The sequence below is a fragment of the Sapajus apella genome, unplaced genomic scaffold, assembly GCF_009761245.1.
Source record: "Sapajus apella isolate SASKATOON/1434 unplaced genomic scaffold, GSC_monkey_1.0 scaffold44, whole genome shotgun sequence".
Taxonomy (NCBI): Eukaryota; Metazoa; Chordata; class Mammalia; order Primates; family Cebidae; genus Sapajus; species Sapajus apella.
Window position 1 is genome coordinate 3,894,866 of NW_022436984.1, and position 24,081 is coordinate 3,918,946.

At 47.3% G+C, this 24,081-nt stretch overlaps 1 protein-coding gene across 1 annotated transcript in view; it reads left to right on the plus strand.

Annotated features, from left to right (window-relative positions):
* The first annotated feature begins 21,799 nt into the window (after positions 1-21,799).
* The window catches only part of LBH (LBH regulator of WNT signaling pathway), a 28,175-nt gene continuing 25,893 nt past the window's right edge, over positions 21,800-24,081 (plus strand). The window contains exon 1 of the mRNA XM_032239204.1: positions 21,800-22,100. Coding sequence (XP_032095095.1) covers positions 22,075-22,100 — 26 coding nt within the window. The 5' untranslated portion in view covers positions 21,800-22,074. The remainder of the gene's footprint in view (positions 22,101-24,081) is intronic.

The window sequence follows — 24,081 nt, forward strand, 5'->3', positions numbered from 1 at the left end:
ATTCACTGAGCTTCAGATTCGCAAACTCCCCTTCCAGAGTCTGGTGCGAGGCATTGCTCAGAACTTCAAAACAGATCTGTGCTCTAGAGCACAGCTATTGTGTTTTGCAGGAAGTAAATGAGGCCTTTGCTTGGCCTTTTTGAAGACACCAACCCGTGTGCCAGTTGTGCCAAATGTGTAACAATTATGCCAAAAGCTATCCAGACAGCATTCCAGATATATGGAAGGCGTGCTCAAGGATCTGTTATGATGGGAAATATTTCATTCACAAAAAAAATATATATATATACATATATATCTTCTTCCTGTTATCAATAGTTCTGACCATTAGATTCCCCCCAACCCCCACCCCACAAAGGGGATCAAAAGTTACCTAAATATATGACTGCATGTGGAAAAATAGGAGAGAAAAATCAGGTATTGGCAATTGTCTTAATCCATTTGGAGCTACTATAAAGGAATGCCTGGGGCTGGGTAATTCACAAAGGAAAAAGGCTTAAATGGCTCATGATTCTGCTGGCTGGAAAGCTCAAGACTGGGCATCTGGGGAAAGCCTCCAGCCGAGTCTATGTATGGTGGGAGGCAAGGGGGCCAGCGTGTGCAGAGATGACGAGGTGAGAGGAAACAAGAGTTGAGGGGGGGCCAGGCTCTACCCACCAGCTCTGTAGAAACAAATAGGGTGAGAACTCACTCATCCCCACCCCACCTCCATGCCCAGAGAGGGGATTAATCTATTCATGAGAACTCTGCCCCCACGATCCAAACACCTCCCCTTAAGCCTCACCTCCTAACATTGCCACACTGGAAATTAAATTTCAACATCACATTGGGTGGGGACAAACAAGCCATGGCCAAACCATAGCAACGGCTTTTCCATTTTCATGTGAAGTTTTAATATAAATGTGGGGACATAAAGCATTCATGCAAATCAGAATGTTTCAGTGTACAAGTTTTAGCAGTTCGCCTTTATAGGAATTATAAATAAACCTGTTAAATTTTTCTGGATAATGTCAGCACTTGAATTGTTTTAGAACAACTAAATGTCTTATTGACTAACTAAATGGTATTTGCAGCATTTTTATCATGCTGTAGATTCCACCCATTCACTATACTTTTCTGAGCCCTACATTCAAGTACTTTTCTTTTTTTTTTGAGACAGAGTTTTGCTTTTGTCGACCAGGCTGGGGTGCAATGGCGTGATCTGCAACCTCCGCCTCTGGTTCAAGCAATTCTCCTGCCTCAGCCTCCCAAGTAGCTGGGATTACAGGTATGAACCACCATGACCAACCGCAAATATGTATTTTTAATGTTGTCTGTCATCTGTGCAATTCCTGTATGTTTGTTTTTAAAATACATTAAGTGCTGGGCAAGGTGGCTCAAGCCTATAATCAGAGCACTTTGGGAGGCCGAGGTGGGCAGATCATGAGGTCAGGTGTTCGAGACCAGCCTGATCAACATGATGAAACCCCGTCTCTACTAAAAATACAAAAAATTAGCTGGGTGTGGTGGCTCGAGCCTGTAGTCCCAGCTACTCAGGAGGCTGAGGCAGGAGAACCACTTGAACCCAGGAAGCGGAGGTTGCAGTGAGCTGAGATAGCACCACTGCACTCCAGCCTGGATGACAGAGTGAGACTCTGTCTCAAAATAAATAAATAAAAATAAAAATAAAATACATTATTTTATAACATATAAATAAACATACAAATAAATATGCTATTGGATGACATCAATTTATATTTTATTCTGAATTTTCCAATATGAAATAGCCTTATAGTTTGTATGTGTGTGTGTTTCTGCCATCCTTATCTGACTTTGTAATAAAGGTTGGAGCAGTCTTAAGGCAAAGGATGAACTCATTTCTATTTTCTGGGGTAATTTATGTATGTTAAGACATTATCTCATTTATTTATTTATTTAGAGACAGAGTCTCACTCTGTCACCCAGGCTGGAGTGTAACAGCACGACCTCGGCTCACTGCAACCTCTACCTCCCGGGTTCAAGCGATTCTCCTGCCTCAGCCTCCTGAGCAGTTGGGACTACAGGTGCCTGCCACCACACCCAGCTAATTTTTGTATTTTTGGTAGAGATGGGGTTTCACTGTGTTGGCCAGGCTGCTCTCAAACTCCTGACCTTGTGATCCACCTACCTCAGCCTCCCAAAGTGCTGGGATTACAGGTGTGACCTACTGCACCCGGCCCTATCTCTCCTTAAAAGTGGACGGAACTTATCTGTAAAACCATCAGAGCCTAGGGCTTTTCAGAAAGGTTTTTGATTATATTGTAATTCTTAATTGAATACTTGACAAAACAGTTTGCTGCTTGTTCTTGTTCCAAACTTGGAATTTTACATTTCTTCAGAATTTTATCAATTTTAGTAGGCCTCCAAATTATAATTCTTCATAATAGTATCAGTCTCAAACTCCTCATGGCCTGTGGCTTCCTTCAGTATTGCATGTATGGATTCATCTTCTCTTTTTTTTCTCCACTGGTCTCATCCGACATTTATAGATTTTGCTGCCCTTTTCAAAAACCAACTTGGTCAATGTCTTGTTGTTGATATATACTATTTCTCACATTTCTGACCTTATGTGTATATTTTCCTTTTTTTTTTTTTTTGAGACGGAGTTCCACTCTTGTTACCCAGGCTGGAGTGCAATGGCCCGATTTCGGCTCACCGCAACCTCTGCCTCCTGGGTTCAAGCAATTCTCCTGCCTCAGCCTCCCGAGTAGCTGGGACAACAGGCGCACGCCACCATGCCCAGCTAATTTTTGTATTTTTAGTAGAGACGGGGCTTCACCATGTTGACCAGGATGGTCTTGATCTCTTGACCTCGTGATCCACCCGCCTTATATTTTCCTTTTTTATCAGGTTTCTGTATTGAAAAATTAGCTTCAAAAATGTTTCAAAAAGTAATTTAGGAATAAGCCATCTGAAGCCTTATAAACCTGATACTATTTTTATTTTGCTTTTATTTAAATGACAGTTTGTTGAAGTTTTTTCCCATCAACACTTAAAAATATTACTTTGTTGTCTTCTTTTTTAGATTTTTTTTTAGTAGGGATGAGGTCATGCTACATTCCTCAGGCTGGTCTCAAACTCCTGGGCTCAAGCGGTCCTCCCATCTTGGCCTCCCAAAGTGCTGGCGTTACAGGCATGAGCCACTCGGCCAGTGTCATTGTCTTCTTGTATCCACTTTTGTTATCAAGGTTTTGTGTCTTTCTAATTCTTTTTCCCTTTTAATTGATCCAGTTTTTCTTTATAAATGTTTTGAGAATGTTCTCTTTGTCATTAATGTTCTTAAATTTCACTGCAGTATATCTAAGTGCGAGTTCCTTTTTGTATCTGTCTTAACACTTGGCATATTTTTCAATCTGAAGTTTTATATTTTCTTTATTTCTAAAAAATTCTCAGTAATTTTACCTCCAAATATAGCCTCCTTCCATTATTTATTTTCCCCTTCTGGCTCCAAATTTGGCACTGCTAACCACGACACTACCCTCCTGCTCTGAGAAGGGTCAGCCTTCCTGCCCTTGTCTGTTTGGGTCTGGCCTCCCTCCACCACCCGGTGAAAGGCAGGGATGGAGTGCTGTTTTGTCTTGGTACTCCTGGTGCATCAGTACCCACTGTGTGCTGAATGAATGAATGAACTAAGAGAATAGCGAGGTGGAGGTGGCCACAGGGCTGGGCTGGAGTAGGATGTGCTGTGGGGCCAGGGTGGGAGCCCAGCTTCATGACTCTGCTGTGTCACACTCAGGCACATGACCTCTACTGGGGCTGCAGCCTCTTGGGCAGACCCCTCCTTGTGGGAGTCTCACTGCTCGTAAGTTATGTATATTTCCTTTCAATAGGAACATTTGAAGTCTTAACCCAAAGTGGGCTCTGTTCTTTGGCAGTCTTGTGGTAGGCAGGCAGGAGAGATATGTTCCAAGCCCTTCAAATGGCCCACTTAGGCAGTCATGTAGAATCTCAAGAAATACTACCCAGCTTCCAAGGCACAGACTTTTTCCTGGATAAGTCTCTCTCCCCTGCATGTAGGCTATCAGCTCTCCAGAAACATCCTCACTTTCAGCCTCTCTTAGTGGCTACTCCCAGCTACCTTTTAACTGTCATCAATTCATGCTATTTTCTACCATCTCTTCAATTTTATCTTTCAATAGGTCTGCTGTTCGTTCTTTCACTGTTCCTGCCTTTCTTATCTTTTCTCATAAAAATCTTCCTTTTCTATAGAAGCTTGATTGGAAGAGGTTTCACGCGTGAGTTGGGAAATTGGATTAGATTATCTTGGCCACCATCCAACCCTGAATTCATTGATTCTGCGAAATTTACAACACAGCTGAACTAAACTAGCACCACTGGAGATCACTAATGATTAAATCTTCCACCATACCATGGTGCCCTTCTCCTTAATGAGAAGATACAACGCTAACCAGCAAATTCTACTTGTGGCGTTGAGATTAGTGAGCTACTCAGACACTATCTAAGTTGAACATTCAAATTAACCATATTTCCAGTGTGCCTTGGATATCTCAGCAATGACAATCATAGTTAACACAAATGAGACACCTACAGTGTGCCAGGCACTGTCCCAAGTACTTTACATACTTTAGCTCATTTATTTTTCACAGTTATACAATGAGAGAATTAATATTTTCATCCCTGCATTACCGAAGGGAACACTGAGGCATGCTGAGGTTATATAATTTACCAAGATCAGAGTTGGTAAATGATAGAGCTGGAATTCAAACCAAGCAGGGCTGTTAATCACTACACATACTACATCCTGAAGCTCAGAGAGATTGTTGTGCACCCCCCCACCCCCGCGCCCATGTGGAGTTATGCCTTCCTACCTCCTCACAGGAGGCGGCCAGAACTCCCTTCCCCTCCTATCATTATGACGTGTGTCTGGGTTTTACCTCTTGCACATCTGAAAAGAGTTAGAAGAATTAGGAGACTTTTGAAAGAGATGAATGGTATTGTAAGGAAAGATACTGAAGCCACAACAAGAAATAGAAAGTAAGTAATGTCTGGGAGAAAGCAAGAAGAGTTAGAGAGGGAAGAAGAGGACCAAATTCAGGGTCTTACGGAGGGCTTGGAAATCATAAGCACACGGCAGATAAAAGGAAATGAATAACAAGGAAGATTTAAAATCATAAAGGTGTCAATTCTTCTCAAATCAATCATAGAATTTCAGTTGAAGTCCAACAGAGATTTTTTTGTTGCTGTTGTTGTTGGGTTTGGGTTTTGTTTGGTTTTGTTCTGTTTTGTTTTGAACTAGACAATCTGATCTCAAAATTCCCTTGGAAGAGCAAGGGGCCAAGAATAACTGAGAAACAATTTCGAAAAAGTACAAGGTGGAAGAACTTGCCCTACCAGATATCAAGATTTATTGTCAAAATATTTAGTAAGGAAGACAATCTAGTCTAGGCGCAAGGATCGGCAGAGAGCAGAAGAGAGGGCCCAGCCACTGGCCTGCCCACGACGGGAAACAACACGGGGCAGAGATGATGTTACATGCCAGCGGGGAAAGGGGGGTCTGTCTGATAAATGAGTGCTGGGAGCAACGTTCATCCAAATGGAAAATACAAAAGTCGATTTCCACATCAGAGCAATTTCGGGTGGATTAAAGAAATTAAAAAAAAAAAAAGCAAAACTTTAAAAAAGAAAATGAAGAAACAGCCAAATTCTTCGTGACTTTAAGATGAAGATTTTATTAAAAAATGCTGAAAATAGAGACGTGGTAAGTTTAATTTTAAAAGTGGTGACTTTGACTAGCATACTAAAATTCACTTTTGTACAGCAAAGGCCAGCAGAACAAAATGAAAAACAAGCCATAGACTACAAGATAATATTTGGAATGAATACAATATGTAACACGATCTCTCAAATTAATAAGAAAAAGACAACATATGGGGGAAAATGGGCAAAACTATCAATTCGTAGAAGAACTCCAGAAGGTCAATAAAAATATAAAAAGATGCTTACTCTCACTATTAAAGCAATACAAATCCAAACAACAGTAAGATACCATTCACATCCAGATAGCAAAAGTATTAGCCAACGCCAATTGTTGGGAAAGACGTTAACTCATGGAGGCTCGTTCACTGCTAGTGGAACTGTAAATTGATCCAAGTACTCCAGAGAGCAATCTGGCAACAACAAATAAAGTTGAAGATGATCATGTCCAGAAATTCCACACTTAGGCATACAGTCAAGAATACACGTATTAAGATGTTCACTGCGGTACTGGAAACGACTTAAATGTCCATCAACAAGAGAATAGATAATTAAATTGTATTACAGTTATACAATGGAATACAACACAGAGTGTGTCAGCATAGATAAAAATCTCACAATTGTAATGCTGAGGGAGAAATGAACCTGGCAGAAGATAATGATACTATAGATATGATTATACACTATATGAAGTTTAAAAGCCTGCATAAAAATACTTTGCAATGTTGGTGATACATAAAAAATGTAGTACAAAGAGTAAAAATATAAAAACATGCATGAGGATGATTAACACTGATTTCAAAACAGTGCTTAGCTCTTGGAAATGAGGGAAGAAAATGGGATGAAGGAGGTGTACAGAGAGGAACTCAGTTGTACCGCCGATATTTACTTGGTTCGAAGTGAAAAGACATGAAGCAAATAAGGCAATGTGTTGATAGTTGCTAAAGCTGATGTGGCCATCATTAGTGCTGCCCACCAAATATTTCTGGTTCTCTGCCTGCCAGGCCCATAGTAGGATTCCATTTCCCTACCCACTTTGAATCAGGAGCAGCCTAGAGATTTGCTTTGGCCAATGAATGTGACTGGAATTGACTTGTGTTTCTGGCCTCCTGAGCCAGTGCACAAAAGCTTTGGCCAACATAACAGCTCAGAGACAAAGCTTCTGTCCTCCCCAGTCCCTGAGCAAGAATGACACCCCCAGGCAACCTTAGGAGGATGGGAGGATGAGTGGGAAATGAGTACCGTCAGCCACTGAGGTTTGAGAGTTGTTTGTTACTACAAGTCTACCCTGGAGAATAGAGCTGTGAAATGGGTCCACTCCTAGTCATTGGATCAGTCTCTCATTTTATCTACATGTTGAAATACTATCAAAAAATTTGTAATGTTTTCAGTTGGACAGGGTTTCTGTTTCTTCGTTCATGAAAATTCTTTGTACTGGCCTGTGCAAGGCCCCTCTCTTAATTTACTAAGTTCTGTGTTTTCAAAAAGTACCTCTAACTAGGGATGGAAGCAATGCAGAACTGCCGGAGCCTCTTGGTATGAAGGATGTATGGCGGGAATCATTGATTAAGCCCAGGTTTCTGGGTGAGCCCACGTTTCCTGCAGTGCTGTCTGCTAGCATTTCCCATCAATTCAGGGAGCCAGAAACCCAATGAGAAAATCTTAGCTTTTCTCCAGAGAAATATAAGCAGTAATTTTGATGAATGCAAGTGTCATTAGTTCTTTGTATGGTTTTTAAAGAGATCATTTCACCCTTTGATCCCAATTCTCTGCAGTTCACCTCTGGGAGAAATGTCAAGAAAACTTTCCCACACCTTCTGGCTTCCAGGTTCCTTTTTAGTGCCATAGGCAAGGCCCACGGGGAATAAAAGCCCCAACAGAAGGTGGAGGAGGGGCAGCACTGTGGGAGAAGGAAGAGAAACTCCGTTCTTGGCCAGTTGTGCTCTGTACTGTGCAGATACACAGGCAGCGCCTGGAAGTCACTGAGAAATGCAATGCCTTTGAGAAGTTCTGTGGAAAGAATGACATCATGACCAATCACTCCCCCACCCCACCTTTTTTCCAGTGGGAGTGAGAAATAAATAGACTGACACATTTTCCAGTCAGGGAGCCATTCTGGACAGCAAGTTTACCTTGGCACAGGAGCTCAGGTGGAGCTGTGAGAAACCTTATCTGTGCTTGCCCGGTAAACAAGGAGCCCGCAATCTCCCCGGAGTCTTGGCCACTGAGCAGGTGACCGCAGGAGGCAGGTGAGCAGAGCAGGTGAGCAAGGTGAGTCTTGGGCCCAGAAGTGTTAGGTAAATATTTCCTTAGCTTGATTGATGGACTCCCTAACTGACTGTCTGTTTGTTGCCAAGGGAAATGCCATCACCACCAAATTCAAAGGTAAAATTCCTGTCCCTTACATCAAGGGTTCTCAGACTGTAATGTGTTATTAGGTCACACAGAGAGTGCCATTAAAATGCAGGTTCTGATTCAGCAGGTTGAGGTGGCTGAGAAAATTGCCTTTCTAACAAGCTGCTGGAGATGCCGACAGCACTGGCCTGTGGACCACACTCTGAATTTGCAAAGTCTTAATGTTCAGGTGACTGTATGCATCTTACACAGTCAAATAGTTGAGGGTTAAGGAGCACTGATGCAGGTTGCAGGTGCTGTACCAGATGTTTGCTATCATCTCTTGTCACTCTTCACACCAACACTGCAAGGTGGGTGTTATTATCCCCACCCTGTCCTTGGCTGGCAAGGAAATTGAAGCTAAGAGAGGTTAATTCATGCATTATATGTATAATTTCCAAGAGATTTCATTGCTACCTTCCCTCCTTTCAGTGATCCGAAATAACCCAGACAGAAGATAATAAACACCTGTGGTAGAGACGGGCGTTGCCTGCTTGTGGTGATCGGCCCTCTCGCCACCTGGAAGTGAGTAATTCTGTTTTTACATTGTCAGGACCAAGCTCAGGAATTCAGAAATCCTGGTTATCAATGTTTGGCCTAGGAAGTCCTCTCTTCAAAAGAGAGAGTTGCTCCAAAAGGTGGACAAGACTGGTTTTCAGATCCCTCTGGTACTGATGTGTTTGCCCCTAGGACATGCAACTGGAGAAAGTTCTGAATACCAGGAGGAGTTGTTTTGATGTGTCAGCTTGGAAAGAATGCCTGGTAAGGGCCATTCAGGACTCCAGGAGAACAACAAAAACAAAAAAGCCCCAGCTCCTGGAAACATCAAAGTCAAGGCAATTATAACCAGACTGACCCACCTGGAGGTATTTAAATACCTGGAAGAACAATGATGTGTCCTTGCAACACCCAGGCAGCTTCCAGGTACAAACCTGAGTCATGTCTGGATCACAAGGAGGGAGGCAGCCCGGCTGGCTGACCCTGGCCACTCATTATAATCAGGAAAAAGTGAGGATAATGTGAGACTCTCCCTCCAGGCCCTTGGAAGACCTGAATTTTCGTGACCACTCAATAAGTCAGGCTGCTCCAGGGCCCCATTAACATTGGAACCTCATTCCAAGTGGTGCCAAGATGCTGCCGTGATCTGTACTGCAGGGTGGAGAGGCCAGATTTGAGCCCTCCAGGAAGTCCACAGCAACTCCATCCCTGGGAAGCCGTTGTATAGAAGAAAATACAGCTCCAAGTCCCAAGACAAACTGAAGGTCTCCAGAGAAGACATATGTAATTTTGTTCTTTACATTTTACATCTTTACAGAAAGTATTCAAGTTTACAAAAACCACATAAAATAGAACAAAGTTTAAAAAATAGAATATAGAGGGAAAGGAAGCATAACAGATAAACGAGAACAAAGCCCAGTGTGGCTACTACCTTATTGCTGTAAAGTCCTGTATACTTTCAGATCAAGTTCTGACTTCCCAACCCACAAAGCAAAAATTCAAGAAATGCACGTACAGCACTGCACCCATGACAAGCAAAACCAGGCAGCTGCTGCAGAGAAGTACATCTATTCCCGATGCTGAGGCTCCCCATGGGGCCTCATGAGAAGGAACTGGGAGACATAGTGGAATGCCACAAAAAGCATCCCCAACAACAGCCCTACCGTACACCATAGGGAGTTTCCTGGGATGCTTCCTATGATATCCCAGTGCAGGCTACTGGCCATGCCAATGCCTGGTCCAGCGAGAACAATTATGGGAGACTCCAGAATGACATCGGCTGAGCTGGCTTAATCCTAGGACAAAAAGCAGAGGAAAGAAACTGCTTTGGGAATCTCAGGGGCCTTGCCTCTCTGGGAATCTGAATCCAGGCTTCTCCCTTGGTCTTGTGCCAGCCTCACTCTTTGCTTTGAAAGGGCAGTCTCTAGGGTTTCCAGCAAAGTTGCAGTCATTGAAGACAGAGGCACAGCACATAGCCCATGCACAGGCCAGGCCCATAGTCTTCCCATCACGACCTCTGGGCATAGAGTAGTCTCCTCTCTGGTCAAGCAGAGGCCAAGGGGAAAGAAGGACTAAGTGCTGGTCCTGGGTTCACCATTAACTGACTGTGGGGACTTGGGAAAGCCACCTCCTCTCTGCAGGCCTTAGTTCCGTCAACTGCAAAGTGGAGCAGACGAGCTAGCATTGATCTGTCCTTTTCCTGAGGATTCTCCTGGCTGCACAGCTCTTCAGTTCACAGCAAGCTGAAGAGAGGCAATGAAGCAGCACTGGAAGGGTTGGGGGTCTGTGGAAGACGTGAAATGTGCCATGCAGATCCCCCTTCTACAGAAGGCCTGCTGCCCAGCTGCAGGAGTGGAACCAGCAGCCTGCCTCCAGCTGTTCACTCCTTCAAAGTCTGCCACGGCTGCAGAGAGCTGCCTCCCCAAGCTCATGCCCTCCCAGGACAGCCCACGCTGTGGACCGAGTGTGGCAGGCACTTTGTTGCTGTGCAGATCACTCTGACAGGTCATATTGGCTCCAAAGCTTCTCACAGAATTGGCCAAGATTCATTGAGCTGCATGTCTGTTAGACTTCTTTTTCTACCAAAGCCTGCGTCTTCCTTCTTCTTTGCTTAAGTGTTGGTCCCAAACCTATCCTGGCATCTGCTTCTGAAGAACCCGGTCTGCAACAGAGGCCAAGTACCCACAGCACAAAGACTTGACTGGCATATGGCCTTTGGAACAAACACCTGAGCCCCTGTGGACCCAAGAGCTAGAGAAACAACCAGCATGGATGGTCTGACAGCAGCGCTGGCCACGGCTGCTATTCAGTGACTGTTCATCACATGGAAAAGGGACATGACCATCTTCTCCCCCAAACCAGCCCCTTCTTGACTGTGTTTTTCCAGCAGATGATGCCAATTTTCCAGTCACCCAAGCTCAAGATCTCTAAGACTTTCCCAAGTTCCTTTCCCTTCTGCTTCTACATCCGAACAGTTACTAAGTTTTGAAGCTCTGTCTTGGCATACACCTCCCTCGTGGGCTACTGCAGTAACCCCCTGAGGACCCTTCCCTCCTTACTATAAGATGCTCACCCCTGGTACAGGTCCTGTCACTACGATTCCCCCTGGCGCTCTCCACCGTATGGGTCACGGCTCTGTATAAGGAAGGAATGACATATTGGAGTCACACCTGTTTCCCCAAAGTCATTTGGAGGTGTTCATTGCTGCTTATTAGAAATACCCAAACACAAACAAAAGGCGTTAAAACAATGTGAATTGGATGAGACGTTACTGCTTCTGTTTGGGTTGAGGTCAGTGCTATTTCCCTAGCGTAGACCCAGAAAACAGAGCACTTGTTCAACCGATGAGATGCCCCTGGCACGTAAGTGAATGTGCTTGTATGGACCTGTGGAGCTTCCAAAAACAAAAGAAGAGCTGGGCAACTTGCTGGCACTTGATACCCAGGAGTTTCTTAATGTTCCCAGTGAACAAATAGCTGTAAAATGCTGAAGGAAATGCCCACTTCCCTGTGTACAGAGGGCAGGCTGCAAAGGTGGGACACCATACGATCTAGTCCAAAGAGGACTCGTATAACCTCTCCATTAGGCCACACAAATGCCTCAGCCATGTGTGTGTAGCCAAGGTATCAGCAAGGTGAGACCCCACACAAATACTCCAAAATAGGCCCTGGAAAGAGAGAGGGATGGAATAGCAACCATGCTATTTCGCATCATTCTCTGCTAAGAGAACAGGCTTGGCCTCTCTTTTTCAGAAAACAGGAAAGGGCTTTGCTGCCTTCGCTATGATTTCCTGTTGACCAGCAATGAAGTGAACTAACCAATGTGGTTTCCCTTTCCCTTCTTTTCACTGTTCTTCAAGTAGGCCCATTAGAGGATAACTTACTACTGCACTGTGGAAAGCGGAAAAGTTCCATTTTAAACTTTCCGTCCTTGTTAAAGAATAAGTGTGCTCATAACTTTGTTAAGTCCTATCCTATGTAGCTGTTAGACATGCCATGCTTACAGGCATGTAGTACATTCTATGTCTTTGTACTTTAACCAGGATATCTGTGCTGGATGTGCTCACAGCCATATCCCAGCTCTTCCTTACTTTTACCTGTTTAGAAAAGTTTTAAGTTTTTAGCCAATTGGGTTTAGTTTAAAATGTGAGGTCTGGCTCAGGCCAACAGAAATCAGACACAGCAGTAAGGACAACCCCAAATGCATAAGGAATAAATTTGTGTGTTATCCTTTGTTCATTGTACTCTCATGGCACAATGGCTAGTGAGGGTACCCTTCCTGTAGCCCAGGAAGTAAAACTTGCGTTCCTGAAAGATCCTTTGTCTCAGTGCTAATTTTTCTTTGCGGCACCGCACATCTATTTCCAACATACACTTTTCTGTCAAGGAAGCTGAGTCTTGTCACGATTGCACAATTCTTGCCGTGCCGTAAGCAGAAGGCCAGGAAATATCAGGCTCATTTTACAGAGAAGCAAACTGAGCCCCAATAAGTTAAAAGAACTGATGGTTCTCTTATTAAGAATGCCGGGCAGCGTCATATCTCATGTGCAATCCATTTACTTTCTTCTTTTAAAATGGAGACATTAGTAAGCATTGTGGAAGAATAGGGTCCTGGAGATGAAGGCAACAAAATGAGGATAACGCTGGTGAATATGTATGAAGGAGTCCTCTCTAGGGCGGAAGTGGAGGCCAAGTGAGTCAAAGCTTCTATTGGACAACCTGCAACCATCCAGATAAAATAATCAGGTGGCTAAGAGTGGGGAAGGCCCCTCTACCCCTGGGAAGACTTAAACACAGAACATTCTAGCTTTTTGCAGTAATAATATCAAGGGCATTAAAGAAGGAGATTAGAAAACAGCTTCAGGTGCATCGCCCTCTGTCTTTCTGGTCTTTTCTTTTCTTCTCTTTTCTTTTCTTTTTTGGAGACAGAGATTCACTCTGTTGTCCAGGCTGGAGTGCAGTGGCATGATCTCAGCTCACTGCAACCTCTGCCTCTCCAGTTGAAGCGATTCTTCTGCCTCAGCCTCCCGAGTAGCTGGGATTACAGGTGCCCGCCATTATGCCCAGCTAATTTTTTTGTGTTTTTAGTAGAGACAGGGCTTCACCATGTTGGCGAGGCTGGTCTCAAACTTCTGACCTCGTGATTCACTCGCCTCGGCCTCCCAAAATGCTGGGATTACAGGCATGAGCCACCTCACCTGGCCCTCTGGTGTTCCTTTCTAAGAAGAGGGCTGGATGAGAATGGACAAAAAAGCCAGGCACTCACTCAGGAGAGTGCAAGGCAAGGTTCCTGCCTGGCTGGGCCTCTAAATTCACCCACCCAGGGCCCCTGGTGAGAATGGGAGGTGTGGGTGGCCTTGCCCCACCATCTTCAGTAGCTGGGGGTAGTAGGGCCACTGGCTCTGCCTGAGGCCAAACTGTGCCACCTGGCTGCTCACTGGGCTCTAAAACCCTGCATGTAAGCCACCCCTGAGGCCTCACCAAGCATGTAGAAAGGTCTTCCCTCTGTCATTACTTGTCCTAGCTCTTGCTTAGATTCACACAGGACTTACACCCCTGGGCAGGGGCACTGAGTGTTCAAAGTCCCTTTGGTCTAAAGCTCTGTCCCTTCTTAGGAAGGAAAGAAGGAAGGAAGAAAGGAAGGAAGGAAGGAAGGAAGGAAGGAAGGAAGGAAGGAAGGAGGGAAGGAAGGAGGAAAGGAGGAAGGGAGGAAAGAAAATGGTCTGCCCAGATATTTTTTCCCTCTTCCATTGATCAGTGGAGCTAACCCGCTAGATTACATTAGATCTAGGGACAAGAATTCCAGTCAGATCCCTCCAGAAGGACTGGGAAAGACAAGGAAAGTCACCTCCTAGTGTGCCCACTGGTTGCACCCACCCCAGCCCTTCCAGGTGGTTCGGTTCACCGTTTCTCTCTCTTGTTATGACATGGTTTCCTCTCAGGCTTCTACCAGCAACCATCAATCTGCCTCCAGGGCCAGAGACTTTCCTGTCACCCACTTACCCTGTCTGCAGTGCCACTGTGAGACTGAGACCTTTGAAGTGGTGCCTGCATGTCATTCTCACAATAGTGTGAATTTACTTGTCTGATCAGGTTCTCTGTTCTGGCAGCTGCCTGGGCTTAGAGAACTGCAGGATGGAAGTTTCAGTGGAAACGACAAGAGTGGTTTTGGAGCTTGCGAGGCGGTTGTGAAGAGAGCATGGGGCTTCCTGAGTTCGGTGGGTGCTGGGGCGGGTGGAAGAGAAGTGTGAAACAAGAGGGGCTGGAAAGGGGAAGTCTCAAAAGACAAATTCACAGACCCGAAATCTGACCTACTTAACACTTCTGGGGAGGCCCCACCAGGCTGGAAGAGAATCGCTGATATTAGCTCAAATAACACAGAGGTGAGGGAACCTGGATTGATTTGGCTAATGGAAGTGACAGACTTTTCTTTCTGCTAGAAATTGTGTGCACAGTCCCTTCTGCAGAGCATGAAGCCTGCTACTCACAAAGCCTTATTCCCTTCAGCATGAAAACTTGGAGTCAGGGGAGTGCCTCCTCCCCAGGTCTAGAATAGATACTGCTGCTGCTCACCCTGAGTTCCCGGCAGCCTGGCCCTTTCTGACTCCTACGCCTTTGCCGATGCTGATCTGCTGGCAGTGTTACCCTTCTCTAAATTCTCCCCATTCTTCGAGGCCAGCTCAGCTCCCATCCCTTCCCTTTAACTATTCCTGCTACCAGTCTTTCCACAGATATTCCCTGAGTGCCTACTAGGTGCCAGGTACTCTTCCAGTGGTGATCCAGTAATACACAAAACAGACCAATTGCTTGCCCTTAAGAACTTCTCTTCTGCCAGCCAGCCCCTCTCTCCCAGTCCCTCTGCCCAAGACCGAACTAATCATAACACCTTTCCTGCTCACGTGAGTCTACTGCAGCAGTTATTATATGGCATTAGAGGGAGTGGCATCTAGGTCCCCGGGCTCCCCAGTGCCTGACACCTTACCAAGCACCAGACGCAGACTCTCATTCTTTAAAAAAGAAATCAGAGGTAGCAATTTGCATAGGAAGGGAAGAGTCTGGGGGACTTACCTGCAAAATGCACTTGCTAGCATGTGTGACAGTTCTACTTAGTTTTGTGATTCTTTGGGGGATCACTTATGCAGTTTAGGGAATTTGTTTTACAGCTGCAGTGACCTTGCAGACATACTACCATCATACAGAGTGTGGTTATCTGGGATGGTTATGGGGAGTGATGGAGACGGGAGAAAACTGAAGGTCTCCTAAACAGATTCCTTGGAAACGCCAGCACCTGTCTGGCACACGGTGGGTGCTAATGCCTGTTAGAATTGTTGTTGAGAGGGCAGGAGGGTGAAATATGGACCCAGCTATCTGATCCTGAGGCTGGGTGCCATGTGGGTGTGAAGTAGATCAGGGGCTCCAGCCAACAAGTGCTAGCTCGGGTTACAGTTAGGGAGCTGGCAGAGTGTTCAGGAGGAGCTGTTCTCTGGGGCATGACACACAGCTCGCTCCTCCGGCGACACAGCTGCCCCTGGAGGAAGCTAGCAGACATCCTGTGTACTTGAAAAGGAAACTGAAAATGCTTTTCTTCACAAGAAACTGTTGTGTTTCCCTTTTTTTTTTCTATAAGACTCGCCCCCCCGCCCCACACCAGGTATGATGGATTTTCTCTGGTCCAGAGTTGTGGGTAAAATAGCAGGAAATGTAGACAGAGCAGTGTGAAGGAAGTTTGTACTAAGCTGTGGTCTGTGCTGTTCATCTAATTCAGGGAAGGTATCAGCCTACCCCAAGGAGCACTCTGCTATATGATCTGCATCCTGGTGATAGTCACCTCTCTTTTCTGGCTGTTGAAGTGCATTCCTATGAGGATGTGGAAAGAGAGAAGGCAAGATAGAGCCAGGGCTAGGACAGGAATGTGAGTATTTCCTTAATTGGACATGAGAGCCTTGAACTGGTTCCAGTTGGAGTGTTTTCTTTTAGGGCCTGGACCCTAAAGATTTCATACAGTTTTCTGTGTCAGAAAAATCCCTTTGGTTCAAAGGCCCCTTGACAGAAATAAAGAAAAAGCCAGGACTGGACTTCTTTGATATTTGGGAAGGCAAGAGTTTATGAGCTGCCAGATCTCAGGCTTCTTTTGGGGCAATGAGAGGATTCTGGATTGAAAAACGGAGGCGCCTCCTGCACTGCCGCATGGGAAGAGGGCCAGTGGCTTTGGGGTGAGCTGCAGAGCCTGATGGTAAGGATGCAAAGCGCTTTTCTCTTGAGCCTTTATAGAAGCAATTTATCTCAACCTTACTAGACCCCAGGCCTCAAAAAGAGACTTCTATTGTCTGCTTTTATTGCTTCCCACATCTGAGACACAGAGAGGTCAACCCACTTGCCTGAAGACTTACAGCAAAGTAAGTCACAGGCTGGAGGATTTTGTCTGGTGGGTTCCGGTTGCTTTCTGTTGTTGACTGCTAGTTCACTGAGGACCAGGATAGGGGGTTCACACTCTCGGGCCTCATTCATTCTCTGTGTGGCCAGTACCCAGCTGGGTACTTCCTGAGAGGTACCAAAGACAGAGGAAGTCATGGCTGTGAGAGAAGATGCTTGGAGAGAAAATGCTTGGACTCTGGGACCGCAAGAGCGGCCACCAGGCACAGCCTTACCACTTGCCTCTAATGTCTGCTCCCTAAAAGCTGGATATGTCAATCAAGGGACTCCAGGAGGAAAATGGGGCAGTCTGTGATGGTAATGAGTAAAACACTGAAGCAGATGCAATCAGCTCTGCTAAACTCCCTCTTTCTCCCAAACACCTTAAAAACAAGCCCTACGTCTGCTCAGTGCTTTCCAATTTACCAAGTGTTTTCATAACATTATCTCATTTCATTCTCACTTCAACCCACACACATTCTTGCCTTTTAGATTTCTTACGTACCCAAATGAGTTTCACCGAAAAATTGGCTAGAAACTTCCCTTCTCCTACTCACTTTTTTTTTTTTTTTAAACCCAAGCCTTTGATTGATATCTTTAAGAAGCTCCCAGATTCCCAGGGTGAGAAGGTTGTTTATTCTGCCAGCCCTGCCCTGCTGGATGGATACCAGTGGTCTTGGTCTTTGCTATTGGAACCAGCAGTTTTGCATTCAGTTCACAGTGTAACTGTGAAAACAAACAAAACCACAGAGGCATGGTAAGTGTCGTATGGTGGGGAAAGCATCAGCTCTGGAACCAGCAAGCCTCAGAGTCACATTTTTTTTTTTTTTTTTTTTTTGGGGGGTTTTTTTTTTCCCCCCGCTGGAGTGTAGTGGTGCAATCCCAGCTCACTGCAACTTCCAGCTCCTGAGTTCAAGGGATTCCCCTGCCTCTTAGCCTCCCGAATAGTTGGGATGACAGGCACCCACCGCCACACCTGGCTAATTTCTGTATTTTTAGTGGAGGTGGGGTTTCACCACATTGACCAGGCTGGTCTTGAACTCCTGACCTCAAGTGATCCACCCCCCTTGGCCTCCCAAAGTGCTGGGATTACAGGTATAAGCCACCACGCCCTGCCCAGAGTCACATTTGGTTCAGCCATTTGAGAGCCCTGTGGCCACAGCCATGGTACTTAACTTCTCAGAGCTTCTGTTTCTTTGTGACGTGGGGGCAATAGTGCCTCTGTCTAACATTGTTGCAAGGCATAAGCATAGTAAGAGACACCAGTGTACCTCAGCAAGTGTTGCCCCTTCCCTTCTGTTTTCCTCCCCAAGGTCAAATAGCTACTTTGTAAAGTCCCTTATTAGTAACCAGAATATCAGCTTTACCACCACTAAGCAAAATAAATGCAATACTGTCTTTTTGCAAGTCAGGGGGAGATAGGAAGTGGGAATGTATTGTTTAATGATCTTTTTCTTTGAGACAGGGCTTTGCAGGCTGGAGTACAGTGGTGCGATAATGGCTCACTACAATCTCTGCCTCCCGGGGCTCAAGTGATCCTCACACCTCAGCCTCCTGAGTAGCTGGGACTGCAAGTATGTGCTGCCATGCCTGGCTAATTTTTTATTTTTTGTAGAGACAGGCTTTCATCATGTTGCCCAGGCTGGTCTCAAATTCCTGAGCTCAAGCAATCTTTCTGCTTCAGTGTCCCGAAGTCCTAGGATTACAGGTATGAGCCACCACAACCAGCTGCTAAATGAATTTAGATGGAGACTTTTTTTTTTAACTAGATGAATGCCTGTCCTACATACACAGCATCCTTGCAGCTGAGGTAACTCTAATAAGATCTTAAGTTCATTATCTTTATTCTTTTTTATAAAATTTGTATTTTAGGTAGGAAAGAGAAGGTGCTGGCAAAATGGATGGATATAATGTCCGAAAGCCAGGCAATTCTGATTACACCTGGATATCTATTGAGGCAGAATTGCAATTCAACACTTTAGTTTCCAAAGACAAAGGTGGGAGAAGGGAGGGAGTGCAGAGGGCTCTGACTGGATAATTAGTTCACTGATCCACATCTAGTAGATGCTCAATTAATGTTGGTGATGGAGGGCAGTGGTTTACAGAGTCCAGGTCTTGTGTTTGACCTTTGCTGTGGACTTCTTGGCAAATGCAGTGCAAGACACAGTGTTAAAGTGGAAAGAACATCTGACCAGTGGTCTGAAGACCTGCATTAGGTTCCATCTATGCCACTTAATAGCCTGGTGACCTTGGACATGCCATTTAATCCCTTGGGTGTCTTCTCACCTGTAAAATGAGGAGACTGGGATGAGGTGATTTGGAAGGTCTCTTTCAGCTCTAAGGTTCTGGGGATCTAAGTAACTTCATTCACTTGTGTTTCTGTTTCTTCATTTATTCAAAGGCGGTAGGGACAGAAACCTATATCATAGGGTATTGGGAAGAAATGGTCAGTGTGCATGTTGAAATACTCTGTATCTTTAGAGATATGAAGGAAATGCAGTCAGCTGGAGCTACGTTAACAGAGTGGGAAGCTGAGTATGCCTACAACCTCTGAGTTCCAGGCTCAGCTCAACCACTTTCTGGCTGTGTGATCTTTGGCAAGTCTCCTAATTTATTTAGGTCTCACTTTGCATATCTGTGAACTGAGGACCTTAAGTTGTGTTATGTTACCCTTATCACATTCTTTTGAAAGCCGAGACAATAAAATGCTTAAAAACAAAAAACAAACAAACAAAAAACCTGCAAGGGCATCATATAGGCTAGTATAACTGAGAAACAGCATGCTAATTATGGTTTCATCAAAGCTTAGCAACATGCCTCCCCTATTTTCAAATGAATGGATGTGTGATTCCAGAGGAGAAATAGAAAATGTAGACTTGGAGGCCAGATGCAATGGCTCACACCTGTAATCCCAGCACTTTGGGAGGCAGAGGCAGGTGGATCACAGGGTCAGGAGTTCAAGAACAGCCTGGCCAAAATGGTGAAACCCCGTCTCTACTAAAAATACAAAAATTAGCCAGGCACATTGGCATGTGCCTGTAATCCCAGCTACTTGGGAGGCTGAGGCAGGAGAATCACTTGAACCCAGGAGGTGGAGGCTGCAGTGAGCCAAGATTGCACCATTGCACTCCAGCCTGGGCGGCAGAATGAGACTCCGTCTCAAAAAAAAGAAAAGAAAAAATGAGAAATGTAGACTTGGGATCACAACCCCAAGGCTCATTTTCTACTTTAACTTACCTACAGAGGTGAACTTTAGCTAAAATGGGCATTCATAAGTTTCCCAAAGAGTAGGCATCAGGTAATTCCCTCAATGCACTCCAATGTAGAGGATTTTTCCAGAGGCCAGGTGACAGCTGATGGAGGACTTACTCCCCACCCTCTTCTCCAAAATGAGGCCATTTTTGCATTTAGATATTTGGGGGAATGGGGAGAGGGAGGAAATAGCTTTCTGAGTTTTGAAAGCTTCACATGGCAATAATCACAAACATGTAAAGTGTGTCTGTTGTGTGTAAAAATGTCGAGACACTCTTTGATCCCAGCCTCACCAGAGATTGCTACTGAGGAGGAATGGCAGAAGGCTTCATCCTTCCCACCTAGGGTCCAGCTCAGAATTTTCCTGAGTGCCAGGAAGCCCCAGCCTGGAAACCAACTCTCCAAGCATTGGCTTCTCCTGTGGCTGCCTAGATGACATTGTGTCACACCTGGCCAGTGACACTAAGAAGCTTCCCCACCCTCTGTGCAGGACACCAACAATAACCCCACCCCAACAACAACCCCATCCTCCTGCAACATCTCCAGTTTAGCACCTCCATCAGACACCATTCCCAGAGGAAGAGAATGGGTTTAGCTTGGGAGGCGGGGGAATTTCTCTGGTTGGAGGGTGCAGCCAGGGGCTTGTCATGAAGATGCGTTTTCATAGGAAGCCCACTATTTTTACTCAGATTGTACATATAGGCATATAAGTGATTGAAAATAGCCAAGTTATTTTAAAATATTCTTGTCAATTCTTATTATTTTTGTTTTGTTGGTTTTGCGGGGGCTGATGAAAATTATGAGGGTCTTCTCTCCTGGCTTCCTTCAGGGTCCTACCCGTTGAACCCTCACCATTAATTCTGTCATCCTTTTGAGTGAGATAAGCTGTTAAGTTTCCACTTTCAAGCACATATATACGGATTCAATACGCTCGCTGCCTTTCTTTTAAAGAGTTGATTAACTTAAAGCCGATTTAATTTTGCTTAGTTTTTGATCGCCCCGCGCCCCCTTTCCCCAGCCTCTATACACACACGTAGGTCATGGTTCTAAAGCCATTTTACAGGCGTAATTGAAGCATAGGCCACAGAGAGGCAGCGCTGGGTCCGGAGTGAGACTCCCCTCATCGGGCTCTGGGGGACTGCGCGGCTTTGCCTGGACAGACCCCTGGAGCTGCAATTCCTGGGCAGTGTGGGAGGCGTTCGGCTGAAGCTCTTTGTTTCTGCTTTCATGAGCGAGTCCTCAGAGAAGACGTGGGAGTTAAGGATGGGGGGCGGCGTGGACGCTGCCTGCCCGCACCCCCTGCCCCCGCTGCCGAATGTGTGCGTGTCTCCAATGGAAAAACCCTACCTAGAACGACACCACATCCTTGTTCCCACAAATAAAACCTTCCACGGATCTCAGGGTTGCAGACCAGCCCTTCGCAAACCAACGCGCCCCGTGGGCACTCGGTCCCCCGGCTCCGCGTCTCTCCCACTTCCCACCGCGTCTTCTTTATGCTCTTGTTTACCCGCGCTGATCGCGAGGCTGCAGGCGAGGATTCCAGGGAGAGGCCTAGTCCGGGGAACAAACGCTTCAGAGGGGTCCCGAGGTGCGGGCTGGGGACAGCCAGTGGGTGGGAAGGAGGGCGCTGGCGCCCGGCGGCCGGGGTGGAGGAGTGGCGGGCGCCCTCCCTCCGCGCAGCGCAGCAGCTGAGCGGTCACGTCCGGAGCGACCCCCGCGCCCGCCTCGCGCCCACCCCGCGTCCACCCCGCGTCCACCCCCGCCGCGCTGGAGTCCGGGGTGAACGCGGAGGGGGCTGTGAGCGGGCGGCGGTGCGGACTCTGAGTCGCGGCAGGGTGCGAGTGAGCGCGTGTGCGCGTGGGAGAGTGGCGGGAGGGGGCCGGGCTCGCAGCCGCAGCGAACCACGGCCCAGGGAGCACAGTAGAGCGCGCCCCCGAGCCGCCACCCGCCGGAGCTGCGAGCGCTGAAGCCATTCATGATTTTGGTGACGTTATTCCAGGAGTGGGCGAGGGAGGGCGGGGCCTCTCGGGGCCGAGCTCCGCCCCCGCCCCTATAAATACTGCTTCCCGGGCTCTTTGTGGGGCCGAGAGCTCAGTGGAGAGCTGGGAGTTGTGTCCGCCTCGCCGACGCCGCTGGCCGTGGGGCTGTCCTGGGAAGGCGGACGGCGAACGCCCGGTGCCCGCACTCGGCCGCCTGCCGTGCCCGTCTGCGCCCGTGTCATCCTCGCTCAGGACGCAGGGACAGCTTTTAAATCACAGGGGCGTGGGTCAGCCTCCCCTAGGACTTCATGTCTATATATTTCCCCATTCACTGGTGAGTACCCTGCGCCTGCTGCGGGCGTCCGTCTCGCGGCTGTGGCTGCTGGCCCGGGCGCCTGCTTCGTGCCGGCTCCGGGTGCGAGGGCAGCTAACCCGCCGCCCGAGCCAGTGCAGGAGTCAACGTCAAGGTTGCAAAGGTGCGGGTGGGGGAGGGGGCTGCTGAGAACCGCCAGACAAAGGACGTGAACTCGGAGCCCGCACCTAAGTGACGGCCGGAGGGTTTGTATTGGTTGGTGGGGGAGCCAGGGGTCACGTGTGAATCCCCTCAGTGAAACCCCCTCTGCGGAGGGCTGCAGGAGGCGCGCGCCGCCTGGCGCAGGGGGGCTCCTGCTCTTCCCGGGCCCCTCCTCTTTTTCTTTTTGTTTGCATGCAAGTCTCGGCGTCGAGGCCGGTTGCAGCGGGGCAGAGCTGCTGCAGCCGCGGGGTTTGCAGAGCTCCGGGGGTTGGGGGACGGGAAACGCTCTCCCCAAACGTAACCCCGCTAAAGCCACAAGCAACAGGGCACAGGCTGCAGCCTCTCGACCCCTGCCTTCTCCGTAGCCCCTAAAAACCGATGCACTTTGGTGAGGGCCGGGGCCGGGAGGTGCCGCCTTCGCCGTGCAGAGCTGGAAGGAACCCCAGCCGGGCTCGGGGCGTCAGAGGTTTGCCACGGACTGGGAATCGGAGCCGGGAAGGATGCAGAGAGAGGCAGGCAGGCCCCTGGCTGCTGGGACTTCCTCGCCGGCGGTTTCTTTCTTCCTGCGCTGGGTTAAAAGAGAAGCGGCCGGGGCCGAGCGCTAGTGGCCCCGGGGCGCGCTCTCAGGTGCGGACGTGGGGAGCTCGGCTCCGAGTCGCTGGCTGGCGCTGAGCAAAGGGAAAGCAGGCTCAAACCTCGGCGCGGTCCGGCCTGGCCCAGGAAGCGGAAAGTTCATGCTTCTAGCTTCAACTTTTCGGGCCGGACCACAGCCCCGAGCGAGGATAGAGCGCCCCTAAGTCAGGCTCTTCGCCCTGTAGGCGCCCTTCTGGCTCCTTTCTTTGGGGGTCGATAGCAGCCTTTCCAGGACCCAGGAGGAAACTGCCTTTGCAGGGCCCGGCTCCGGAACCTAAACTTGCCCCAAAGAGCCCCATCTTCTCTTAGTCTCCCTGCCCCCATCCCAACCTAGCAGTGTTTAGAGAGGGGACTGAACTTCCCTCTCTCAGCAGTTCAAGTTCCCCCACCCGGAGGCTTGTGTGCCCTTCTTGTGGGCGCCCCTCCCTTGCCTCTGCCATAGTGTATGAGCAGCTTGGTGCCTTATTCCAGGTGAGGATTTGAAGGCTGTTGGAGGCTTTGTGCCTTTGGCTGCTCAAAATGTGCCAAGGTGGGTGTTTGGGCATATTAGGCATATTATGAGAAATTTAAGGTTTAAGATGATTTCATCAATTAGCACTTTGTAGCTTGCAATGCTTTTGTGGAGACATTAGTCCTTAACCTAACTATGAGGTATGCACTATTAGGATCAGAGTAACAAACAGGACACTTGTGGCTCAGAGAAGTTACAGGACTTGTTCAAGATCACACAGCTCTTGAGGGGCAGAGCCTAGAATCTATTGCTTCTGTTTCTAAATCCAGCGTCATTTCTTGTCTATGTAGTAACCTTACAATAAAGAGGAATCTGGTACCCCTGTTTCCTTAGATAGCGTACCTCAAAAGCCTTCCCCACATTTTTGTTTTAAACCATGTGCACAGGCTCGAATGTGAAAGCATTGGGTGCTGTGTCGCGGGTACCTGGATTTGCTGGGTATGTTCAGCGTTATGTGCACGGGATCCCTTATGTGCCCAGGGCTTGTGCAAGGATAATGGAACATTTGTATCCTGCTTAGAGAGTACAAAGCACTTTCACATGGCAGCCATTGGTGGGCCAGCTTGGCCCCTCTGGAAATTTCCTTTGCAATCAGAGTCTGGTAGCCTTAAGGCTTTTAATCCAGGGGATGTTTTTCAAGCTGTGAGCAAGCAGCTG